This window comes from Phodopus roborovskii, unplaced genomic scaffold (assembly GCF_943737965.1).
Source record: "Phodopus roborovskii unplaced genomic scaffold, PHOROB, whole genome shotgun sequence".
Taxonomy (NCBI): Eukaryota; Metazoa; Chordata; class Mammalia; order Rodentia; family Cricetidae; genus Phodopus; species Phodopus roborovskii.
In genome coordinates, this window is record NW_026126480.1 from 28,692,327 (window position 1) to 28,718,764 (window position 26,438).

The 26,438-nt window shown below is 38.5% G+C and overlaps 2 protein-coding genes across 4 annotated transcripts; one reads left to right on the forward strand and one right to left on the reverse strand.

Moving 5' to 3' along the window:
• The first annotated feature begins 257 nt into the window (after nucleotides 1-257).
• Nucleotides 258-18,246, forward strand: Acsm3 (acyl-CoA synthetase medium chain family member 3). The gene is made up of 13 exons (XM_051192809.1): nucleotides 258-532; nucleotides 1,013-1,223; nucleotides 3,943-4,150; nucleotides 4,670-4,813; nucleotides 4,962-5,118; nucleotides 5,343-5,422; nucleotides 6,757-6,880; nucleotides 7,900-7,980; nucleotides 9,193-9,294; nucleotides 10,319-10,446; nucleotides 10,543-10,642; nucleotides 17,621-17,740; nucleotides 18,101-18,246. The coding sequence occupies exons 1-13, from the start codon at nucleotides 329-331 to the stop codon at nucleotides 18,185-18,187; spliced, it is 1,746 nt and encodes a 581-aa protein (XP_051048766.1). The 5' UTR covers nucleotides 258-328; the 3' UTR covers nucleotides 18,188-18,246.
• On the reverse strand, nucleotides 17,595-26,272 carry Eri2 (ERI1 exoribonuclease family member 2). Of its 3 annotated transcripts, none has more exons than XM_051192805.1 (9): nucleotides 26,193-26,272; nucleotides 24,840-24,907; nucleotides 24,674-24,757; nucleotides 23,684-23,811; nucleotides 22,831-22,984; nucleotides 21,721-21,821; nucleotides 21,381-21,462; nucleotides 20,556-20,644; nucleotides 17,595-20,371 (listed from the first exon to the last, which is right to left on the reverse strand). In XM_051192805.1, the coding sequence occupies exons 1-9, from the start codon at nucleotides 26,213-26,215 to the stop codon at nucleotides 19,067-19,069; spliced, it is 2,034 nt and encodes a 677-aa protein (XP_051048762.1). In that variant the 5' UTR covers nucleotides 26,216-26,272; the 3' UTR covers nucleotides 17,595-19,066. The 3 variants fall into 3 exon arrangements, with proteins under 3 accessions (XP_051048762.1, XP_051048764.1, XP_051048763.1); XM_051192807.1 differs by having other exon boundaries at nucleotides 24,674-24,752; nucleotides 26,193-26,256; XM_051192806.1 differs by lacking the exon at nucleotides 24,674-24,757.
• Between the last annotated feature and the right edge of the window lie 166 nt (nucleotides 26,273-26,438).

Below are 26,438 nucleotides of genomic sequence, written 5' to 3' on the forward strand. Positions count from 1 at the left end.
GAATGGGCTGTGCCCAGAAAGTTCTGGATGTGAATCCAGCCCATGGCTCTTACTCTCTCCTCTATTCATAGACATAGATAATAACAGTACTTACTTTACAGGGTTTCTCTAAGGATTTAATGACAAAGAATACACAAAGCGTCAAAGCATAGTGTTTGGCACATAGAGATGGATAATTATGATAAAACATAGGTGCTTTGGGGGTCTTACTTTGAAAACAAAACTAAATGTATGTCAATTTTGCTTGCCTTTTAGCTGGATTAGTCTTCATGGAAATCCCAAGTGCTAAAACACCCAACAACACTGACGCTAGTTAGCTCTTGCCACCATGGTGATGTTACTTTGTGCTAAGTATTTTCAGCGACTAGCAATTCCTGGAGGTCCTCTGAGAGTCTTGTATAAAAATTACAGAGCAGCGACCCCTCAGAATTTTTCCAACTATGAGTCTATGAAACAGGACTTCAAATTAGAGGTCCCAGAATATTTCAATTTTGCAAAAGACGTCCTGGACCAATGGAGCAGTGTGGAAAAGGTATGGAGCCAATGCTAGTGACTCAACTGCAAGCGATCATAGTCCCCAGGGGTAGTTAGCAGTGGCTGGAGAGTTTCACTGTAATGAAGGGTGATCATTGGAAGTCAGTAGTTGCTACTGACATCTAAGGATTGAAAGACACTGATGAAGTTCCATGATGTGTGAAACAGCCTCAGAGCAAGGACTTATCTGGCCCACTAGGGCAGAGTCAAAATGGAAAGAAATGAAGTATAGATACATCATAGGTGTGTGTGTGTGTGTGTGTGTGTGTGTGTGTGTGTGTGTGTGTGTGAAGGGATGTAAGAATTCTAACTTGGTGGGGAGGCATAAGCACATACAAATAACCTCTGAGCAATTTGTACTTACTCCATGTACATCCTAATAACTGACTTGTGAGTTTCTGCAGAGAATATGCTTCACTAAGTGTTGAGATATAATTGAGCTGTACAACAACTTCTAAGTTGGCTGTGCTTTCTTCAGGCTGGACAGAGACTTTCCAACCCAGCCTTCTGGTGGATAGATGGAAATGGAGGAGAAGTGAGATGGAGTTTTGAAGAACTCGGATATTTATCCAGGAAGTTCGCCAACATACTCACAGAAGCCTGTTCCTTGAAAAGGGGAGACAGGGTAATGTTGATTCTGCCCAAGATCCCAGAGTGGTGGCTTGCGAATGTGGCCTGTCTGCGAACAGGTTAGTAATGTCCACACTCCTGATCACATTTCAACAGCACAGGTTTATCCACACATCTAAGTAACCATGAGACATTTATTTGGGTTCAGTGTACTGCTTGGCAGCATTTAGCTCTAAGGGTCACAGGCACATCTTAGAAGGCTATAGTTATTTCTATAGTTATTTCCTCGACATTCCTTTAATCTTTCCACCATTAGACTTCATGACCTTATCATGGCTAATATTTTCTGTTAATGTTTGTGGTCATTCCCATCTCTTGACTTTCTTCATACTGTTTGCTCTGCCTGGAACCTCTTTCTCTCAAAACTTAGTACATGGCAAACTCTTATTTCAAGTGTCATTTTTTTGTTTTGTTTTAAAGATGTAATTATTTAATGTGTATGAGTGTTTTCCTTGTGTGTGTGTCTATGTGCTATGAACATGCCTGGTGCCTGCAGAGGCCAGATGAGGACGTCATCAGATCCGTGGGGAACTGAAGTTAAGGATGGTTGTGAACCACTAAATGAGTGCTGGGAATAGTACCTGGGTCTTCTACAAGAGCAGCCAGTACTCCTAGCTGTCTAGGCTATCTCTCTAGCTCTCTCAGTCTTCAGTTTAATGTTACCTTCTTGGCCAACCATACCCTGATATCTCAACCTGGATACTCTTCTTTAACCACCTATTATAGTTACTTTTCTATTCCTGGAAGAGACACTATGACCAAGGCAATTTCTATTTAATTGGTGGCTTTCTTATAGTTGTAGAGGGTTAGTCCATTTCCATTATGGTGGGAAATAGGCATGGTGTCAGAGAGCTTACATTTGATCCACAGCAGAAAGCAGAGAGAAGGCACAAATGGGCCTGGCATGTTTGAATCCTCAGAGTCTACCACACTGAAGTACAGCCTACAATAAGGCCACACTCCTCTAACAGGGCCACACCTCCTAATTCTTCCTGAATAATCCACCAACTGGGAACCAAATGTCCATGGGACTATGAGGTTCATTTTCATTCAAACCACCACAACACCCTAAATTTATATATATATATATATATTAGTATTTAAAATTTTGGGTATAGTATTTGCCTATATATAACCTGCAATTCCCATGAGGTTTAGGTATGCTTCTAACGGGCTGTTAATATAGCCTATCTCAAAACTTCAGTGATTAGCATATAGTAAATGTTCAGTAAAATATCTGTTGGATTAATGTCCTAGCCCTTACAATCTATCCCCATATTAAGTGGCCACTCTTTCATTGGAGGACAGCTAATATATTGTATTTTGCATACACATATGAATTATACATTGGAAAAGGAGAGCCCATTTTCAAATAGTATTTTACAAAATGAGTACACTCATGAACATTTCAGAAGCTCACTTTCTTAGTAAAGCACTGTTTAACTGGCAGGATCATATTAATACAACAAAGGAAGACAAATGGATGGTTGCTGGAGAAGCCTACAGGGGAAAAGCAGTATAGAAGGAGACTCTTGGGTTTTGGTTAATTACAGATGTAGTCAAGTTGACAAACTAGAATAGCCATCACATACATTTTAATTAAAACACAATTACATTACTTTCCCCATTTCCTTTCCTCCCTTCAACCCCTCCCATGTTCCCCCCTTCCAGTGCTTCCCAAACCCCTCCCCAACTCTCAAGTTAATGACCTTTTTATTATTACATGTGTGTATAAATAAATGCACAGACATATAATGCAACCTACTGAGTCCTTTATCTTGTTTGTGACTACATTGGATAACAGTTTAGGTGCTCGTTCCTAGGAAGAGCTAATTTCCCACTCTCTGCAGTCATTGGTTACCTGTAGTTCTTTGTCTAGGGTATAACTTCATGAGATTTCCCCCCTCCCACATTAGCATGTCTAGGCAGTGGTGGAGCATGCCTTTAATCCCAGCTCATTAGCATGTCTATTGTTCAGGCAAAATATCCATTCATTCTTTGGAAAAAAAAAAAACCCACAAAAGCTAAGAGCTAAAATGTGTTAAATTTTAATCTAAACTCATTACATGCTTTAATTCATTTAATCCTGAAATAATTCCATAAGAGATGTACTTTTATAATCCCAATTTTACAGCTGCAGAAAGTGAGGCTCACAGAAGTGAAGGAATTATTGGAGAATGAAGTTTATAGGTGTCTGGCTCCTGGACACCAACACACTAAAGCTTACATTGTAATTGACTATAGGCAAGATGAGGACCACAGAAAAGACATATGCATCAAGAAAAATAAAGCAATCAGTGCATTGTAAGAGGTAGTGGATTGGAGTAGTTACATGTCCAGCTCTGGATTCCTGAAATTTCACTCATTATTCATAAGCTATGAGGCATGCAATGAATAGCTGTTTATACTGGAGATATTTGGACAGGGATTAAATGAGTTAAGATGTACAAAATAGAATAATACCTGGCACTCAAGCACTCAACAAATGCTGAATATTATTTTTCAACTAAAATTTCTTAAATCTTAATGTTATAGGTAATCTTCAAACACAAGACAACCACTCAGCATTTAATGCTCTTTTGTTAGGGCAAAATGGCATAGACTTGGAGACCTCTCGAAAGGCAAAAACTCAGAACAATGGAAGACAAATAGTTTATCTATTCATTCGCTAACTCTTTCTGAGACACATAAAATGTGAATATACTAGCTACAGTGTCCTAACTACCATAATAGAGATTAACCTTGCTCTTAAACATCATTCCTTTTCTGTTCCTTTAGGGACAGTTTTAATCCCAGGAACAACTCAGCTGACCCAGAAAGACATCCTCTACCGACTACAGTCTTCAAAAGCGAAGTGCATTATTACTGATGATGTTTTAGCTCCAGCAGTAGATACTGTAGCAGCTAAATGTGAAAATCTCAGCTCCAAACTAATTGTGTCTCAGCACTCCAGAGAAGGGTGGGGGAATCTCAAGGAGATGATGAAGTGAGTAGCCTCAATGTTCAAACAGTATCCCACAAAGAAAAGGCAATAATGAAAAAAGTATCTCATTCAGTAGTGGTGAGGTAAATGCAAATGAAAGCAATAATGAAGTAAGAAGGTGTCTGTTTGAGACTGTGAAAAAGCAGTTCCTTTACTAGGGAATTCTGTGAAAGAAGGGGTGGGTGTAGGTTTGAACAGAGGTAGAAATTAATTTTCTATGCATTCCCTATGAAGCTCTCAGCTAACAAAGGGGGAATCCTGGACTTTGAAGATGAATCCTTAGGACTGTGAGAATGTACAGTAGGCAACCCTGCTCCTCCATACCCATGGTGATCATCAGTTCCGGATGGGGGCTGTCCCTAGCAGACTTGTGATCATGATGGCAGCCGCTTACATCACCCAAGTTAAAGGGTGGAGGTAGAGTTAGCTTCACCCCAGGACTGAATCCAAGTAACTGATTCATATGCTGAAGAGGCCCAAGCACATGTCAGGCATAGAAACACTGTAGATTGTCTTTTGCAGATATGCCAGTGATAACCATACCTGCGTGAACACAAAGCACAATGAGATGATGGCCATTTACTTCACCAGTGGGACAACTGGGCCTCCTAAGATGATTGGACACACCCACAGCAGTTTTGGTTTAGGATTATCTGTCAATGGAAGGTACTCCTACAGAGTGATTTGTAGATTAGCCTTTTAAATTTGTTTCCCAAGAAATTACGCATTTTTGTAAATTTATTTATTTAAATTTATGTGCATGTAATTCCCATCAACTTAATAGATTTATATAACAGGGCTATTTTTATTCCAGGTTCTGGCTGGATTTGACAGACTCAGATGTGATGTGGAATACTTCAGACACAGGCTGGGCAAAGTCTTCATGGAGTAGTGTTTTTTCTCCATGGACTCAAGGAGCATGTGTGTTCGTGCATTATTTGCCCCGTTTTGAGTCAACGTCCATCTTGCAAGTAAGGCAGACTAGAGAAGGTTCAAGGTTAGAGGTAGCATTAGTGGTATCACTGATGGGATTGGTAGCTAAAGCAAATGTAGAGATCAGAGTTTTAAGACATCTGCAAAAACCACAAGGATGGGAAAAGAACTGACTATGTTAACATGAAACAGTTTTACACTGTGCTGTGCCTCCGGCAGATTGAAACATTTCATTTGATAGTTTGCTCTTTCAAAATTGCAGACCCTCTCCAAGTTCCCTATCACTGTCTTCTGTTCTGCGCCAACTGCCTATCGAATGCTTGTCCAGAGTGATACAACCAGGTAAGACATGTTGGTAAACGGACACTCAATCAGGGGAGAGAGGAGGAAAGGGAAGCTAGAAAATGAAACACTTGTTTGTCTTTTTTAGCGGTTTGTTTTTCTTTTCTCCTCCTCCTTTGATTTATTGCTGAGATTTAAAAGTGGTTGCTATGTCCATAGCAGGCTCCCATTAACATGGAGAGGAATGGGAAGATTAGACCATGTCTAGAACTCTGAATGCTGTGGTTATAATAAAAAGAGGAAGGATATTTAATCTTTGGGGTGGTGGCTATTCCATGAGCTGAGATAGTAGACAGGTTCCTCCTTTTTGCAAATTCACCCAGAAAACAGAAGTGAGAATGTATGCTTTAAATCTGCTGTGATTCCATTTGAAATGCTTGATTGTTGTTCTGAAAAGAACTGCTGGTCTGCTCATGGCTCTTTTCTATAGAGAGCAAGACATAGTTTGTTCTGAGCCAAATATAACTATGGATTCAGATGACCGTGAATGAGGAAGCAATTACATAAACTTTCATTGTCACAGAACAAAAGAAAGGCATGAATCAATGCCTTTGCCCAATACATTTGTGATGGCATCAAATAGGCAGCCTACAGGGGAGCCAAAAGGGGACCTCTTCTGTAGATTCCTGATGTTACAATAGTCTCAGTTTTAGAGTTTGTGAAAGTCAGTAGTCTTCTAAGTTTAACAACATATATTTCAAACGTTTTTACTAATAAACTGAGCATAAGATTAGACACGCAAAAATACCAAGGATAATTTTGGCCCTCCATTCTGGACATTCCATCTCACCACAATCATGAAGTGCTGCCACTCAGCCTGTGAAATCTTCACACAGATGTGGCATCTTCAGAGAACTTCAGTTCACTGCTGTGAGGTGATTTTTAATTGATTATTTAAAATATCATTACAGAGCCGGGTGTAGTGGTGCACTTAATCCTAGCACCTGAGAGACAGAGGCCAAGTTCAAAGCCAACATGGCATACATTGCAAGTTCCAGTGTGTGTGTGTGTGTGTGTGTGTGTGTGTGTGTGTGTGTGTGTGTGTGTGTGTGTAACTATGGGAGTACCTTCTCTAAAGATGCCATAGAATTCCTTTGCAACAAGAGATGCTCCCAGAAACAGACAGACAGAGAGAGAGAGAGAGAGAGAGAGAGAGAGAGAGAGAGAGAGAGAGAGAGAGAGAGAGAGAGAGAGACATACAGCAATCTTCTTCTGGCACCAGAGTGTTACTTTATATCAGAGTGATCTGCTTATTTGGTTTTAGCAATAGTCCTAATTCCCATGTCTTGCCATTTTTCTTTCTCAACCTAACTCACATCATGTTTTTGGAGAAGCTATAAGTTCAAAAGTTTGCAGCACTGTGTGAGTGCTGGGGAACCGATCAACCCTGAAGTGATGGAACAATGGAGAAGGAAGACAGGCCTAGACATCTATGAAGGATACGGACAGACAGAAACGGTACCTGCCCCAATAAAGACAGGGTTGGACATGATTAGTCAGCTAAATAAAAGCAAAGTATCTAATGTGTCTTATGATTGCTGGAGGGATAAGGAAAGGTGTGTTTAGGAAACAGTTTTTTTTTTTTAAATGAAATGTTTGAGAAAAACTAATTGCAAAACATCTCTTATCACAGTTTTGAGAAAAATGATTAGCTGGTTAGGGTGGAAATGTCACAGTATTTTTAACCAGAAGAGTATTGGCTCTATGTGACATAGACCTTTCTAAAGATTCACAAAATAGAAAACTGAGTTTCTGGTTCTCTGAAGTATTGAGTCTGCTGGAAGACTCCTTAGAAAGCAGATGCTAAAGCATCCCTGTGACCCCAGCACTCTAAAGGTAGAGGGAGAAAGATCAAGTTAAAGATCATTCTCAGCTACATAGTAAGTTCAAGACCAACCTGGGCTATGTGAACAAGCAAATACATACAAGGTAAGATAAAACAGAATAGGCTCTTTAAATAACTCTTGAATATTAAAAAATATAGATGGTTATATCTTAGTGGTAGAGCACTTTTCTAGCAAATGGGAGACCTCGGTTCAATCCTCAGCACCACGAAAGAGCTCTAAGGAAAACAATAAAGTAAGAACAATGTGCTTCTTTTGTAGTAGAAGGGGTAATAAGCCCATGAGAGAAATGGAAAAGTTGACATTTTCATTGGGTGTGTCTTATTTATAGGGTTTGAACTTCTAAACCCTGGGGATTATTACCTGGAAACAACAATAAAAATTGACAAATTATTTAAATACAACTAGCATAGCATCCCGTTGTGTTAATCTAAGTACAAATGTTATTATTTTCTTACATCTTTATTGTGTATTGTGTTAAACTGCCAATATCTATATTCCATGAGAGCAGAGATTTTATGGGTTTTATGTTAACCGTGCTTCACAGCTAAGTTTGGTTGAATGAATTCATGATAGATGAAGTAATAGTTTAAATTGCTTATGAAGTTATCTTACTTTCTTCCCTTTAATCAGGTGCTGATCTGTGGAAATTTCAAGGGGATGAAACTTAAGCCTGGCTCAATGGGAAAGCCTTCTCCTGCTTTTAATGTGAAGGTTTGCATGCCCCCTTCCAGGAAAATGTTTCCTCACTACACCCACCTACAGTCTTTTTAGATGTGATAAATCCATGCTGCTTCTATACCTTAAATTCTATGTCAAAAGAGAACTGAGTGAGAAATGTTGGCTTAATACCCTCTTGCTGTTGTTGCAAACACCTACATTATGCCATGAACTTTAAATGGAGTTGTTGAAGCAAGACATTACTACAATGAATTCTGGGCATTCAATTGACCCATTTAATCTCCAGAAATACCCTGAAGATATACTAATAATAGGACCATTTGCATGAGTGTAGATAAGTTAAAGAACTCACCCAAGCTCATACAGACAGAGCTCCAGAGTGGGAACACAATCTCAAGCATCTGACTCCAGCATATACACTCTTGACCACAGCATGTGGTGAGGGTGGACTGGACCTTTTGAGATGATCAACCAGGCCCAAAGTGGCACAAATTCAAAGTGGCTGCAGCACACACTTCTGTTTGCCCATCTGTTTCCAGGCTTTCTTTAATGACAGCTCTTATCATCATCTGAAGCCTGAGTTTGGGAAGCATTTTATTTCCCCATCTGCAGCTTTGCACAGTGTTAAAGTTTTCTCAGTTCATCCCAGCTTCACAGCTGGGTGTAGACAGAGGATTTGTACTAATATTCATACAGAAAAAAAGGGAAAAGGCAACAGAGGCAAAAAGGGCAAAATGGATTAATTTTCAGAGGACAGGGCTCAGACCTACACTTTAATTCAAGTTTAGCTAGATCAGTATTTCCCAAGTTCATCATGCATATCACAAGGTTACTTGTTTGATATATCCATTCCATTTCTCTTCCCTGATACATTTGATTTCATAGTGTGACACGAAACTCTGGAATCCATGCTTAACAAAGACAAATTGCTAAATGACAAAAGCAGGTTGCAAAACTTCTTAAGCGGTCCTAGTTTTTTCTGTCTATAATTGCCCCAAAGGACATTACCAAAACGTTACTGAATGGTAAAAGTGAGAAAACTTTTTACTATCCCTTCTCATTTTGTTTTTGCATTTTTATAATTTTTTTGCAATGATAACTTAGATAAATGATACATTTAAGAATTTAAAGTATATTTAAAATGTGTTTTAAGTGTGTATTCTGGCCAAAATGATTCAAAAGTAAAATTTCAGTTGTGGTGTTAAACTAAAATTACCTTAAATAAGCTGTCCTGTTTTATTCTAGATTTTAGATGAAAATGGTGCTATTCTTCCTCCTGGACAAGAAGGGGATATTGCTATTCAAGTTCTTCCTGATCGACCATTTGGCCTTTTTACTCATTATGTAGTAAGAACTTTATTTTAAAAATCTGTTTTCTATGCATTCTTTAAAAGTGTAACCCCAATCATTTGAGATATAGATGCAGGAAGGCTACAAATTCAAAATCATTCTCAGTTACTACAAAGTAGCTTTGAGGCCAGTCTAGAATACCTGAGACCCTGTACCAAACAAAGTATTTGGTAACTTTCCTATTTTTACAAAACAAGCCTAGGAACTTTGTCTTTCCTTAAGAGATCCATTGTTCTGAATAATAACCCCACATGCAGGTAATAAAAACAAATATTGTTCTTTACAAATCACACATTGGTGCTCTCTCCTTGAAACGAAATCATAAAAGGGAGTTCTTAGCTAAGTATTCTTAACATCTGTAGATTCTTTCAACTAACAAACAGAACACACTTTTCTGACATCTCATTAGCACTCTACTCACACAGTGAAACAAGGAACAGGGCCAGGGAATTAAGTAAATTAATTTCAATAGGAGATTTCTTATCTTTAATCATGGTAGAGATTAGAGCAAAGTTTATATCAATGTACTAAGAGGTTCAGATCATACCTGCCAGTGAGCTTTATAGAAGACTGAATTTTTTGTTTGTTATTGAACTGGTCTCTTCTTATGTAAAACAAACCAAGCAAATAACACATCTGTTCTGAATTAAGCATTGTGTTTTCTTTTAACCATTCTCTCTCTCTCTCTCTCTCTCTCTCTCTCTCTCTCTCTCTCTCTCTCTCTCTCTCCTGCCAGTGCTGTGTATTATTTAGAAAAAGGCTTAGAGCTTTAGGCTGCTGAAGCATTTATCTTATGATCAACTTGAAATAATTTCCAGGAGTTGCATCAAGTCTTTGTAACTTCAATTTATTTCTTTGATTTCTGGCTAGATCCATGCTGGCAATTCATTCCTACTTCACTTTGGCTCCTTTTCATTCTGAGGCTTCTCAAGGGAGCCGAGTTTTCTTTGAACATTTAAAAATGACTGGACAAAAGAGTCACATTCATAATCATATTAACAGAATGCTATTTGTTTTGCAGGATAATCCTTCCAAAACAGCCTCAACTCTACGAGGGAATTTCTACATCACTGGGGACAGAGGATATACAGATGAAGATGGCTATTTCTGGTTTGTTGCAAGATCAGACGATATTATATTATCCTCTGGGTAACTTGCCTTTCCATGTATGCATGCCTATTTATCAAGCATTCTGGGATGAATCTATAACTCACCCTTATGAGTTCCTGTTGTATGTTTTCCTAGCTACAGAATTGGGCCATTTGAGGTAGAAAGTGCCCTGATAGAGCACCCTTCCATTGCAGAGTCAGCTGTTGTCAGCAGCCCAGACCCCATCAGAGGAGAGGTAAAAGAACTGATTTATCCAGACTTTCAAATCTGTTGATCATTTAAAAACAAACTTCATTTATTTGGGTGTGTTACAAGCACATATGTGGGTGTGATTTCCCTATGTAGGTATATGTGGCTATTGAGATACATTCCTCAATCACTTTTTCTTTTTTTTTATTTAATTTATTATTTTACATGTCAATCCCAGTTCCTAACCACCCTCCCCTCCCATCCCCCCACCCCAATTCCATATGTAGGGCAATGCCATCCAGTTGGGGTCATGTAGATCTGATAGGTCATTTGAAGTAGGGATTAGGACTTCTCTCCTGTCTCTAGGTTAAGGCAGTATCCCTCCATGGGGGATGTGTTTGCAAGGTCCTTTTTCATCCCAGTCTTTTGAGATGAGGTCTCTCCCTGAAATCGGAGCTCACTGTTTAGGCTAGGCTGGTTGGTGGGCCAGTAAGCCCCTGCCCACTACTTATCTCCTTCCCCCAATGCTGTGGTGATAGATTTGCACTGCCATGCACTGGTTTCCCTTCATGGATCTGGGGATGCAAATCCAAGTTCTTATGCCTAAACAGCAAGCCCTTTACTCACTGGACCATCTAAGAGGTCTTTGATGACAGGATAATCTGTTGTCTTCATGGATGATCAACTGCACCCACAGGGTCTTAGCTCTTCCCACACCTTGCTGTCATCATCAGTACTATCTACCTACACAAATACTTATCTGGACAGGGTGATTGTGGAGTTTTTAAGACCAAGGTCGGATTGGAAGGCATCAAGTATCCCAGAATATGATACAGCCAAAATCGGTAGGTAGGTGACAGTTCCTCTATAGTTCTAGAGTCTTGGTATAGTGTTGACATTAGCCCAGTGAGGGGAAAGTTTGACATTTCCAACCCTAGTGGGCTGAAAGACCTCCTGGCAGAGGTGGGTGCCTCGAGGCATCCATACAAAAAACAGCAATGTGCTGCATGCCACAAGCATTCTTTTACTTTCCATGACAGGTCTGGCCTACCTAGCCTGTTTGGGCCCTTCTCTAGGAAAGAGCTAATCAGATCTTTGTTTGGGTAGTAAGTTCCAGAAGAATTGATCAAAATCAAATCAAATGAAGACTTAGAGACACTATCCCAAATATTGGTCTTTATTTGCTTATGACAGTCCTGCAGCTTACTGTCTATTGTTGACTATTCTAAGAATTCCTAATACAGTTAAGTCAAACTACTTTGACAATCTTCATGAATATTTCTTATCAGATAAATTATCTAAAAGCAAATAAGATTTCAAATGAACATTTGATTTTCAACCTTTACAGTTTTAAGGAATTTCACAGGCTGCTTTGCTTTGAAAATTTTATTTTCAGGGAAGATGTAACTCAACAGTGGAAAGTTTGCCTAGCACATGCAAGGTCTAAGATTTGATTCCCAATCTCTCTCTCCCTCTCTCCTATATTTTTCTTTTTAAAATGATTTATTTGTATTTTATGTGCATTGGTGTTTTGCCTGCATATATCTTTGTGAGGATGTCAGTTCCTTTGGAACTGGAGTTACAGACAGTTGTGAGGTGCCATGCGGGTGCAGGGAATTGAATATGGGGCCTCTTGAAGAACAGTGTTCTTAACTGCTGAGCCATCTCTCCAATTCTGTGAAACTATGTACTGTGCCTGTTCAAAACACCTGGTGGTCTAATAAAGCATTAAATGGCCAATAGGAGAGAGAAATAGGAGGGGCTGGCAGGCAAAGAGTAAAAATAGAAGGAGAAACGAGGAAGAAGAGTAGAAAGAGAACAAGGAGAGGAGGATTATCAGGTGCCAGTCACCCAGCTACACAGCAAGCCATGAAGAAAGAAATAAAGAATGGTATACAGAAATAGAGAAAGGAAAAAAGACCATAGGCAAAAGGTAGTTGGGATAATTTAAGAAAAGCTGGCAAGAAACAAGCCAAGCTAAGCCTGGGCATTCATAACTAAGAATAAGCCTCCATGATTTATTTGGGAGCTGGATGGTGAGCCCCCCAAAAGAGTAAACTAGGCAACAATATTTTGGCACCTAAAGTGGGGCTCAAATATCCATCTAGAGCCTGGGAAAGCTAAAGAAAAAATAGGGCTCCTTTAAGATTTCATGCTAAATAGAAACAAACAAACAAAAAAAAAAAAAAAAAAAAAAAAAACTGCTGCAGGCAAGTGTCAGCATTCTGGAGCTCAGGGTTGGGGTGGGGTTGGGGGATGTTGATTGCAGTTCGTGGTCAAGCACCTCTGACTGGCCCTGCAAGCTTTGGGCTTGGCTTTCACAACCCAATCCAAGAGCAGGTGGGACCAGCCTATAGAGCATGTATAGTAGTTTAACAGTTTATAAAGTTTGCTCCTGCAGTCAAAAAAGACTAAAAATTCACACAATAGTAACCAAACTCCCTAAGTGATGGCAAACATCCATAACCCACTAGATGACAAAAAACTGCCCACTCCATCTCTTGGGAATGTGGGTGTTGGGTTCTCTAGAATGCTTCCTGGTATCTGGGGGCACTGGCATCTTTATAGCACCCTGAGAAAATTGGTATAATGTTCAAGTCCTGGGAGAACTAGCTATTGTCTAGTGTCAGTGTGATGGGAAAATGTAGGGCTTATCTGAAGTCTGGCTGGAATAGTCTGTGAGGCTGGATCAGCAAGCAGCCTTGAAGCTGTTCTGGATGCACTCTGAGAAACTGGATCACTCGGGCCATCCTATTTGATTGGTCTGATCCCCTTGCTCTGAACTTTCATAAACTTTCAAAGGTAGCATACATAGCTGCATTAAGACAAGTATGGGCTATGCATTGTAAATACACCAACCGAAGAATTTTTTGTTTGTTTGTTTTATGTTTGAGCAGGTAAAATATACATTATCTATCTTGTAGTTTTTTAAGGGTTATTTCTTTATATTTGTAGCCAGGATTTTTAGGGGTCTTCCCTAATCAAGTCTGATCTCTATCAACTTTGAATGAATCTACAGCCTTTTGTGTTCTGTGGAAACAAATGCATAACCGCTTTCCCATTATAACATTTTTTTTGACTTCTACTTTGAAGTTAAGACATTTTTAAAATATATAGGTTGGTTTAATTGGTAGTTTTTATAATCTGATGTCTCTCAGTAGCTATTTGTTTGCTTATCAGCAATAAAAAAAATTTAGAGTCAATATAACACCATACAGGATCCAGACTACCTGTACATTTCCCATCTCTACATTGCTTATTTATTCTATGACTGTCTATATCCATTTTTTTTTTGTTTCTTAAGCCTATGCACATTTTTAAACACACTGCAACCTGTTTAAAGGTTTTTTTTGTTGTTTTTTTTTTTTTTTTTTTTTCTGTCGGAACCTGCTTTATTATGTATCTGTAACCTTTTCAGTCTGCATGAGCAAAACTTAAACCACTGCATAGTTAAACTCATGGTGTACTAGTGGCTCAACTCACAGGCAGTGCCAGGGAGTTGCGTCTGTGTACCTTGCATCTGTGACCTGCATGAGAGACTGAGGGACTAGGAAGTCACGTTTGTCTCCATTTTTATGGGTTTGGAACTTTTTAAAAGCTTTCTCAGGTCATAGGTGGAAATATGTGCCCCCACATTGGATGCCATTTATAACAGGTCTTCCCCTGTCCTAATAGATACATCCTAAATGATGACGCATGGACTCATTAATGATGAAAGCCCAGCCTATAGCTTATGCTTGTTTATAACAAGTTCTTATAACTTTAATTAACCAATTTCTGTTAATCTACATCCTGCCATGAGGCTCATGGCTGTTACCTCTCCTTGTGTACATCCTGCTTCCTCTGTGTCTGGCTGGTGACTCTAGGTCTTCTTCCCAGTGTTCTCTCTGCCCTGAAAATCCTGCGTAGCTATTGGCCGTTCAGCTCTTTATTAAACCAATCCCAGTGACACATCTTTGCAGTGTACAAAAATATCATTCTACAACAGAGTTATTTTAAATTAAAGAATGTTAAAAGATATGGCAACAACAAAATGCTGGAATTACAAGTGTGCACTACTACTATGCCTAGCAGGATAAATCTTCCTTAAAAGACAAAATTTCCAGTAAGGATAAATGGACTAAATGAGTTCTGCTATTTCTGAAAATAACGTTTAATACTTTAAACGCTATTTTTAAAGCATTGGAATTTGAAAGGAAGTAAGTGGTGGAAGGAACAAAGACATGCATGCAGGCAGGGATAACTCAGAGGTTAAGAGCACTTGCTGTTCTTGCAGAGGACCTGGGTTTAGTTTCCAGTATCCACACAAGGCTCAGAACTCTCTGTAACTTCAATTCTGTTAACTGGCCACCATGGCACCAGGTCTGCACACAGCACACATACATATGTGTAGACAAAACACTCATACACATTAAATAGAAACAAAAGGTAAATCTTTAAAAAAGAAAGGAAGAAAGGAATGAAGGAAGGTTCCTGAAATGGCTAAGCCCTTAAATTCTGTAGCTTGCAAAGCTCTAAGAATTTGACGAAGGCCACAGGTCATTGTTGGACTTGGACTTAAGTAGTGATGGAAATGCTCTTCACCTGTATCCTCTAGTAAACACACCCATAATGCTAGTCACATGACTGTATTGAAGAAACCTAATTTAAATAGTCACACATTACTAGGGGCTGCTACATGGGCTAACCCACCCACAGTCACTTAAAAAGGAACAAAACAACAAAAAAGAAAACAACTAAGATTTTTGCATGAAATTTCAGAGCAACTTATAAAGCTTATATAATCAATTTTTTTCAAAATTACATTTATTTATTTACTATGCATGTGCTTGTGCCTGGTGCTCATGTGGAGGTTAGAGAACAACTTTTGGGAGTTGGCTCTCTCCTTTCACTGAGTTCTGGGGACCAAACTCAGATGTCAGACTTGGTCCAACATGATGGGTTAAAATACCAAACCAAACCAAAACAAAACAAAAAAAAAAAAAAAAACAAAACAAAAAAAAAAATGCCCTAAGTCTTTGTACTTTTGCTCCTGTACCTATAATCTCTTTTTGATGGCTTCCTATGCTCCAGATGTTATGCTAAGCCTCACATTTAGGCTAGCTTTTCAAAGTAAGAAACAGAGAGATGATCTTAGTTTATCAATATCACACAACAAATTCCTTTGGGTCCAGGTTAACTGACTTCAGTGTTCATAATCTTTTGTTTTGTTATTTTGGTCTTTGGTTTTTCAAGACAGGGTTTCTCTGTGTATCCTAACCATCCTGGAACTTGATCTGTAGATCTGGCTGGTCTGGAACTCAAAGATCTGTGTTGGGATTAAAAGCCTATGCCACTACTGTTCAGCTTAGTGTTCATACTTTTTTTTCAGTGTTCATATTCTTAATCATAATGTTTTCTTGGTAAGGTTAGTATTTTCTGTAGTAGCTTATAAAAACTGAGGAAGATAAAGTACATGTTATCAAAGCTATAAAAGTTAACATGTGAACCAAAAGTTGCAAAAATTAAAATAACAACATATATTAGGATAAAATTCTACCCACAACAAACACATGCACAGCTGCATAATTTCCTTATAACATCAACATGTTAATTAGGTATTCACTGATTTTTGATAAAGACAAAAAATGTAACTGGTCAAATTGCTTAAACAAACAAACAAAGCAAACAAAAAAGCTTCCCTGGTAAACAATTTTCAATGTGAAAAAAATTTAGTTACAAATTGTCAATTCTCACCAAGTGATTTTTCTAAGTGACTGTTTCAAATAATTTTTGAGTAAGCTTTCCCTCTCAGATTAAGGAGTATAATAATAAATGCAGTAAGATTTCAGTTTCCTAGCCAGGTAGTGGTAATGCACACCTTTAATTCTAGCACTTGGGAGGCAGAAGCAGGTGGATCTCTGTGAGTCTGAGGACTGCCAGGTCTACAGAGTGAGTTCTAGGACAGCAAGGGCTACACAGAGAAACCCTGTTTCAAAAAATAAAACAAAACAAAACTTCTTTTTCAGTTTCCTAAGTGTAGGGTACTTAATCATAACAGAGTTGTAAGGGCCTCTTTGGACTCTAACCTATGATGGGACTCTGGATTTGGTGGTAAATACTGACTGCCTCAGCTACTTGTGCATCTAGGGGAAGAAGCAGTGAGTGGTGGGGCTGGCAGCATCCAGGAAAGAATAAAACAATTAGACAGAATCCCACTCAAACTTCTCTCCCCCTCTCCATTAAAGGTCCTAAAGCTCTAAGTAGATTTTCCAAAACAGTCTGAGAACAAGCTGTTGGGAATAGGATTTGTTGGTATAGCAACAGCCATCCTTTCTACTACTGCTTTTCAGGTATGTAAGTGGGTCAGAACAAAAGCAAGATGGCTAAGGGAATCATTACAGCCTTGTATAAAGGATGCATGGAAAGGGCTGCGTGTGCATGTAGCTAGGTGCTCAGAGGTATAATGCTTGCTGAGTATGCACAAGTCTCTGGGTTCAATCCTTACTGAGGAGAAAAAAAAAAAAAAAAAAAAAAAAAAAAAAAAAACACCAAATGGAGTAAAGTAATCCAGTACTTGGGAAGCTGAGGCAGGAGAACCACTGTGTGTTTAAGGGCAGCCTGATCTACATGACAAGATTCTCAAAAAAGAAAAGTAAAGGAAAAAAAAGAGTACCTGTTCTGAGTGAGCTGTTCCCTTCAATGAGAGCTGGGCTGAGTAGGACCTAGAGTTCACAAGAGGTTGAACTCAATGAACTGCCATGTCTTTAACAGGAAACCAAGGACATGGGTAATCAGATAAGAACACACATTACAAAATGTAGTCAGTTTGTTTCCAAGGTTGATTCAAGTCTGTGATGAGAAGGTTATGATAAGGACTTCCTAGGTAGCTTAGAAGCATGAGCACACAGTGGGGACTAAACTACATCATGCTCTCCCGGAACAGGTCACTCCCCCCAGGCACATTCACAGTAAGTGAAAGCAGACAAGACATATCAAGGCACCAAACACATAACTCATTTGATGTTTTACATATTTACTTTAGGTAGTAAAGGCTTTTATTGTTCTGAATCCTGATTACAAGTCATATGATCAAGAAAAACTGAAAAAGGAGATTCAGGAGCATGTGAAAAGGACTACAGCACCTTACAAATACCCTAGAAAGGTAGGCATCCTTGTTACAATGGCATTTGTTCAGGACTTTGGATAATTTTTAGCTATTTGTTTTTTTTTTTTCCTTGTTAAATAACTTTTGTCCTTAAATATGCTACACAAAGAGGTACAAGCACACTAATGATAATACTCCAAATTGTTGAGGTTAAATTGAAACCCCTAACATAATTCAGCCAATGAGCTCATAATACTAAATTAAAAAGAAAGCAACAACAAAAACAACAACACAAAACAAAATTCAACCATCCTTTCACCTAAAATTCAAAAGAGCTATTATGTAATTGTATTACATTATGTAATAGGTCCAGTATCTAAGTGCTGGACTAACTCTATCCTCCCCTTATGTCAACAGGTAGAATTTATCGAAGAGCTGCCAAAGACTGTCAGTGGAAAGGTCAAAAGAAATGAACTGAGGAAAAAAGAATGGCAAACTATTTAACTCATCCACTAAGCACCTGCACATCTAAACAAGGCAGTGTCTACAAATCTGCAGGAACCACAGGTTATATGGGCAGAATGCTTCTGAACTGGATTTAAAGTACTTTGTAGTAATGACATCAGAGGCTGAATTCTGAAGTCAAATAATGAGTCCTTCTGCTTTCATGTCAATGTTCCTGTAATTTGGCAACATCAAACAAATGTCATCAGTTGCTGAGATGTTTTTAAAATCTACTTTAGGAACAGTTTCTAAACCAAATCTCTGCCCCACAGGTTTTCAAGACCTAATTGAATAATTCTAATGTTGGTATACAAATCAGAACAAATCTTCAAGCTTTAAAAAACTAAGTAACTTGATTTTAGAAAATTGTCCTAATTAGAATATTTACCTAAGTTTTATTTACGTAAAAGTTTTATTAGTCACATTTTTTTATTCAAGTAATTTAAAAATAGTTTGAAATTTGCTTCAAGGTCTATCTAAAGAGACAGCAGCTATCTGCTAAGACTACTTAGTAAATTTAACCTAATAAATATGGTTTATAAAAGTTTTTTTTCCCTTGTAGTTCATGACAGTGTGGTAAATTCAGCAGATGTTAATATATGAAATTTAGTTGTATGACATTATCCAAATGAGCATGTTAGGGAATTTAAGGAATACACATTCCTACAGGAACAGACAATGGAGAGTTGATAGACAACTACTGGGCAAGAGTGCAAGTCATGCAATCTACTTCCCTTCTGTTTGTGTGAACTGTTCCAATGTAGCTATAGTCCCAGGTATGCTGACACCTCAGAACTTGAACCTGATAATTTCATCTTTCCTGTGTAAAAGTTACATAAAGCTTACATTGAAGTAAAAGACAATTTAGAAGAGAGTGTATTAATTTCTCATTGAAGGTCTGAGTCGTAAAGAATTTTTAATAGGAAAACTTAATTTTCTGTCATGAATATGGCTTGTTTCTGGAGAGCTGAAATTGAGTCCTTCTGAGGAACGAGATAGAGCTTTGCTATTGGTTCTTTCCTTTTGAAGTGTTTGTTCCCATTTAAAATAACCACAGCATTTTCTATCTTCTTGGTGTTTCCCAACAGGGCAACAGTAGAAGGCTTTCCCATGGTTTGGCCCATTATTAGAAACAATAAGCCGCTTAGATCTTCTGCCACACTTGCATAAGGGAGGTGTCATCTTCCCACTCTCCCAAGGCTCTTGTAGATTAACTGTGGATGTTAAAACGGAGGGAATAATTTTCAGGGAAGAAGTTCCTGGGGAGTAAGTAGATGACATAGTCTTTTCTTCATGAATAGTAAAGTTCTGCTTTTTTGCGCGTGGGAAAGCTGGGGAACTACATGAATACCTTTTGGTACCACCTAAAAGAAAGGGTTGTTTCCTCAGATCTGAAGGATGTGATGCACTGGCATTAAGACTGATGGAGGTAAATGGTTTGCATTCAGGTAATTTAAAAGCAGAAGCATCCGAACCTGGATGTTTGGCTCCTTTTACATTATAAACTGTACTGTGAGGACTCTTATACACAATAGACTTGGATGTCTCAAAGTTTTGAGGAGTTTCCTTGAGGTCTTCAAAGTTTTCATAACTAAGGATTTCTGGTTCTTTTAAAACCATCACTCTCTCTCCAGAATTAAATGAAGTATCTACATCTGTGTCACTAATAGGAGGCATATAATCTTTATCCTTTTCAGCCTCAGATGCTGGCAGTAAAACTACATCTTCCCACTCAGCCAACACAGGCAAACAGTCACAAGTACAACCCACTCCTTCATTAGAAACAACATTAACAGATGGAATGGTTGTAGACACAAGTACCAAGTTGGAGTTAAGTGCTGAGGACTTTGATTTGTCATTCAAAGCAAGTTGCTCACTTTTTCTTTGTTTCTGCATAGAGAAAGGTGGATTTAAGGTGGGAGAATGTAATTGTTCCACAGAGGTTGAGGGCTTAGTAGTGAAAAGAGGAAAACATCGTTTGATATTGTGACGATATTGGTCCTTTATAGAGGAATTCACAGAAACTAAATTCATTTGAGCATTTTCCTGGGTATTTACTGTACTTTTAGGCTCCTTTTGATATATGCTGGGACCCTGGATGCTAATGTTGCAGGCAGATGTTTCTTCAACTTGATAGGCACTCAAATTTTTGACCAAAATCTTGGGATTCTTCTTAGTAAGAACCTATGATTCCACAGACAATTCCATTGCTTTAGAAACTGTATAATTTCTTCAGTAGACATTATATATGACAAAAAAAAAAAAAAAAGAGGGAACATGCCACTGGTTTGAAATCAATATTTTAATGAACCTATGACTATTACACTAGAGCTCCAAATGACAGAATAAAGAGGCAAGGCACACTAACCTTGTTCAAGGATCTAGTAATTTTCATTAGGCAACCATCCCTGATCATTTTCCAAGCAAGAAGAGCAGTGTTCCTAGAATCATCTAAGCCTGAGGAAATAAAGTATCAAACATTGAATGTCAAGGTACTAACATAAAGAAATAACAGAAAACAAATCAGATTTAAACAGAAATTGGAAGATATTGTTAGCTTTATGATCACCTACTGAATGAAAAAAAAAAAAATCATAAACTGATCTGTGGGAAGTAGTGACAGCATTACCAATACAAGATGGCTTGTATTTACACAGGTGAGACTTTGTTAGCTTTCAAAAAACGTGACCAGCATTCTGTACAGACCATCATTTATTTAAAAAAAATAGTCATGTTCAGTTTTTTTTCACTAGTCCATCATATTATCTGGGCACTTATGTTTCTATTTGATATGCTCATTATTTATCTGTTTACTTTTTAAGCCAACTAGAACCACTACATGGTGATCTTTATCTAAATTCAGGAAAGTGTGGTAATTCAGCCGGGTAGCAATGCTGCACACCTTTAATCCTAGCACCTGGGAGGCAGAGGCAGGCGGATCTCTGTGAATTCAAAGCCAGCCTGGTCTATAGAGAGAGTTGCAGGACAGCCAGGATTGTTACAAAGAGAAACCCTAACTCTAAAAAAAGAAAAAAAAAAAAAAAAAAAAAAAGAAAACTGGTAATTCACAAATCAGAAATAATTTATAGCCTGAAAGGTATTAATAATGGCACTACCACTAAATGAAACTAATATGAAAGATTTTACAAAATTCAAATAACCTACATAATGAAATGATTCAGTTTATACGAACCAGAATGTTCTCGTCCTGAAAATTCTATTCCCACTTCCTGCAAGGCACCAGTTAGTCCTTTGGGTTTTCTCTTATAAAAAAGCTAATCAAAAGAAAGAAGTCACATTTTTAAAATATATAATGACTATTATAGAGGCGATGAAGTTATTTCTTTAAACTTTTAGTTCTATCAGATTTAGAATTTATTATTGCTGTGCTGTCTCATATATTTTAAGATATATATTTATGTGAACATGCCAAAAGAAAAAAATCTTGTTTGTAGACATTCACACTAATAAGATACAATGCAACCACTTTTCAACAGAAACAAAGTGAACATGCTGGCATCTTTGATCCTTACCTTATAAGTTGCTCTGAGATCAATCCAGGAATTTAGGAACACAGGTTTCAACAGCTGCTTTCTTCTACACTCATACTCTAAGCAAACACCCAAGTCCCAGTCTACATTAAGGATATTACAATCAAAGTCAATGATGTCAGTGTTTTTCCATTTACAAATAGAATGTATAAAACAAGACACAGTAGAGCAGTAAGATTTAATTGCTATGCTAATAAGTAATGCTCATATGTTCTGTGTTTTATACTTTATATAACTCTCCATTAAGAAATTACATTGACGATTGTTTTAAAATATTATCTTCTGTGTTTATGCAGGTGCATTTATGTGCTGGTGCAAGTGAGAGGATGTGCAGGTGATTACTCAAGTGCCACCCATCTTACTGAGACAGTGTTTTAATGGCCTGGAGAATCATGATTTTAAAAGTATGAATGAAACCAGGTGGTAGTGGCACATGTCTTTAATCCTAGTTCTTGGGAGGCAGAGGCAGGTGGATCTCTGTGAGTTCAAGGTCAGCAGGGTCTACAAAGAGAATTCCAGGACAGTCGGTGCTGTTACACAAACTCTGTCTCAAAACAAAACAAAACAAAAACAATAAAAAACAAACAAAAAAACTAAAGGTAATTTGCTTCTCTTGGTTAGTACCTGTGTTGCCCTTGGTTTTCTTTCCCAGGTCAATAAGGTCAACAACCATAATTCCAGGTTAACAAGAATAGAACCAGAAATAAAGGTCCACATAGTAGTAATCTACTCCTTTTCTTGGTAGGTGGGTCATATGTATATGTGGTATGTATGTGCCACATGTTCACAAGTGTTGGGGTGCAGGTGTGTGTACATATATGTGAATGTGTAAAACTGACATCAGGAATCGATTGTTTTCTACCTTGTTTATTGAGGGAGGGTTCCTTACTAAATCTCAGACTTGCTGTTGTAGCTGTTTGCTAGCCAGCTTGCTCTGGGGATTCCTTGTTTCTACCTATGTACTCAGATTACAGATAGACCACTGTGCCCATGTGGCTTTCACATGGGTTCTGAGGGTCCCAACTCTGGTCCTCATGATTGTGTAACCTAAGTGCTACCCATGTGACTTATAGTCATAACTCATGTTTTTACCTGACCAAGTAACAAAAGCACACAATTTTACTTCAGTAGAGGGCTCTGAATCCCCATTAGCCAAAATGATTTTCTTCTGCTGCTGAATCCTATGAATCCATTTACAGAACTGAGATAAGCAAATCTTCAGAGGGACTCCTTCATCAACTTGAACCTGATTAGAGAGTCACAAAATCAGTTTAACAAATGGACTTCTGAGCTACTGAGCATTTATTACAAATCTGCAACATGGGGGACAGAACAAAAACAGGTTCTGACTGACAAAGAGTTTATCTAGTACAAAGATGTTAAGACATACAGGCAAGAATTCAGCAACATACCAGAAACTAGCCTGGTAATACTGAACTTAAGTCTCACAGAAATGAAAGACACCAGCTGGGCAGTGGTGGCGCATGCCTTTAATCCCAGCACTCAGAAGGCAGAGGCAGGCGATCTCAGTGAGTTCAAGACCAGCCTGGTCTAAAAGAGCTTGTTCCAGGACACTAGGACAGCCTCTAAAACCATAGAAAAACCCTGTCTCAAAAAAACAAAAACAAAACAAACAAACAAAAAACCAACCAAACAAACAAACAAAAAACTAAAAACAAAAGTTATATTACTTCTGTAAAATAAACTGTCTCTTAGGAACACAAACCCTGGGTTTCATGAATCCTAGATAAGCACCCTCAGTCTGTGCTATAACCCTTGACCTTTATTATTTATAGCATTATTTTTATTTTTTTTCAAGATTCCAGTGGACATTTAGAGGGGACATTATTTCTCTTTGCACTGAATAAATTTAATTTCAAGTGGCATATGGTTTTTACTTTTCTTTTTGAAACTGATTTTTAAACTTTTAAAATTTGTACCATACCTGCTTTATCCCTGTCAGTTCTGTGCAAAATTCAGAAAGAATTGGATGTTCTTGAGGCTGAACATAAGCATGAAACTCAGATTCAATCTCTCCAGTTGTTGTACTCAACAAAACTGCCGGAAATTCAACTAAATAAAGGAATCATGGATTAACACTCAAATATATTTGTTTGTTGTCTATTATTTATTTATTTTGAGGAAGGGTCTCAATGAGTAGTCCTGGCTAGTGTAGAATCTATATAGATTAGCAGTTCTCAACCTGTGGGTAGAAGCCCCTGGCAGGAGGTCAAGTAACTCTTTCACAGGGGTCAGATATCAGATATTTATATTATGATTCATAACAGTAGCAAAATTAGTTATGAAGCAGCAACAAAAATAATTTTAAGGTTTGGAGTCACCACAACATGAGGAACTATATTAAAGGGTCACAGCATTAGGAAGGTTGAAAACCACTAATATAGACCACGCTGGCTTCAAACTCATAGAGATGCACCTGTCTCTGGCTCCTGAGTGCTAGAATTAAGGATATGTACCACCATACTCATTCTAAACATGCACTGTTTTCATAGTAGCATTATTAAACAATCAACTGCAGTGAAAGTTTATTAGAATAACCAAAGTCGTGAGATAAAGCTTTTATAAATCTATATTAAGGAATGAATCAAGATACCAAAGTTATAGTCTATTTAGTTTCACAATTAAATATGAAGACTATAGAGTATTAAAATGTACTCTATTATTGTAAAGCCATTTTTTCCAGTTTCTAGCCACTCAAAGTTTTAAATGTAATCTTAAAACAACTACTACTTTGCATAATCACATTTTATCTTTGTTTTTTTTTTTAAAGGCAAGACAGTTTTTATATTAAACTATCAACTTACAGCATCCTGTTTTTTTTTTTTTTTTTTTTTTTTTTTTTTTTTTTGGCTGATGCACATCTAGAAACTGTAAGATTGAGCACTGGCTTTGGCCACTGGTAATCCAAACTTACTTATTTCAGGGCTATTGTGGTGTTTTCCATCTTTCCAGCATGTAGACTCAAAATCAATGACAATTAAGTAGTCATACATCTGTTCTGCAAAAGACCAGAGGGTTCTTAGGCTTTGTCAATGTTCCAAGTCCAAGGCTTCAAAATGAAAATTAAACAGGTGACTTACTGAATCGGCTTCCTCCTGGATTCTCCCTTGCTGATGAAACTGACTTTCTCCTAATTAATCCAAGCCGCCTAAAAATGCAAAATCCAACAAGATCAACAAAGTCATCGAGTTAGAATAAGCTATTAAACTGATAGCACTGAACAAATGGTAAAATCCTCTCATTAATGTACTATAATTGGAGTTGGGTGTGGGGACACACACCTGTAAGCTCAGTGCTCAGCAGGCCAAGGCAGAATTGAGCTTGAGAACTGCTTGAGTACATGGCAAGACTGGGTCTCAAACAACAGCTCCTGTACTGACTGAAGGAAACTAGAGCTAGACTTTACAAGAGCAGGGTTCTTGTACTAATTGACATCCTTTCTGGAGTGTTCATTTTACCTGCATGGGCTTCAAGTGACTATTTGCAAACACTAATTTTATCTGATCTCCTTTTATAGCAGCACCGAGGAACTCAAATGACTCTAGAGACTACTAAAAACCTTTAGCTATTGCACTTTTCAAGTTCTTGCTATTTTCTAAGGAGATGATGCCTGTTCCTACATGCTAAAAACTTAGGGGAGGAAGGAAGATAACCAGACTACTACTGAAAGGCAATGATAAAAGAACGCCAACAGTAAGTTCAAAGTTCAAACTGGAGTTCAAAGAAGGGAAAGGGTTAACCAGGGTCTCATATGCAGGTGAGACAAAAATCTTGTAAGTACAGCTTTAACTAGTAGTTACCTGGAATGGTTATTTTGGCAAAAAAAAAAAAAAGACAAGTGATGCCAGTATAGTGATCTGGAGTTAAAAGTTATCGACTACTTCATCAGCAAATATTAAACTAAGGTGGAGGTGGTAAACAATTTCAGGTGATAAATATGTCTGTAACCCTTTATTTTATACATGAGAAAACTAGGTTAGGTAATTTGCTAAAGATGGCTATAGTAGTTGACAGTCTGACTACGTTGACCAGGCTGGCCTCGAACTTGCTCCGTTCGTATTGTAGGCACGCTCTGCTATGCCTGGCATTGTCACACTGTATCTACAAAACTAAAATGTGCACAGCGTGTCCAGAAATCGAGAGTCCGCAGTAATCCTTACAATAAAATTGGACGCAATGGGTGCAGTGGCGTGTGCCCGAGAACAATGTGCACACAGCGCTGCCACTGTCCAGGCGTTTCCCGGGATCTACATCGACAGACCCGACACAGCACTCCACTCAGGGAGAGAGAACCCGCTTCCTCAGGCTCCTCCAACCTGGCGTGGATGGCAGCGAGGAGCCCGAGACCCAGGCTGGCCCAAGGGGCCTTTTCAGAGCCAGACAAAACGGCTGCGGATGACCGCCGCCTACCCTGCGGGAAACCCCTAGCGTACCGGGCCAGCCGCTTGGTAGCCATTCCTGACGCTCTGCTCCTCCGCGTCCAACGGCCGGAAGTCGGCTACCCTCGCTTCCGGCGTGTTTAAACACTGGCGCGGCTGAGCAGACCGGATTGTTTAGAGCGGCGGCAGCGGCGGCCTGTGGGGCGTGTCTGGGGCCGTTCCCGACCCGGGGGGCGTGGACCGAGGCTTGAGGAGGGCGAGCAGCTTCGCTCCGCCCCCGACGCGCTTCAGGTAGCGAGC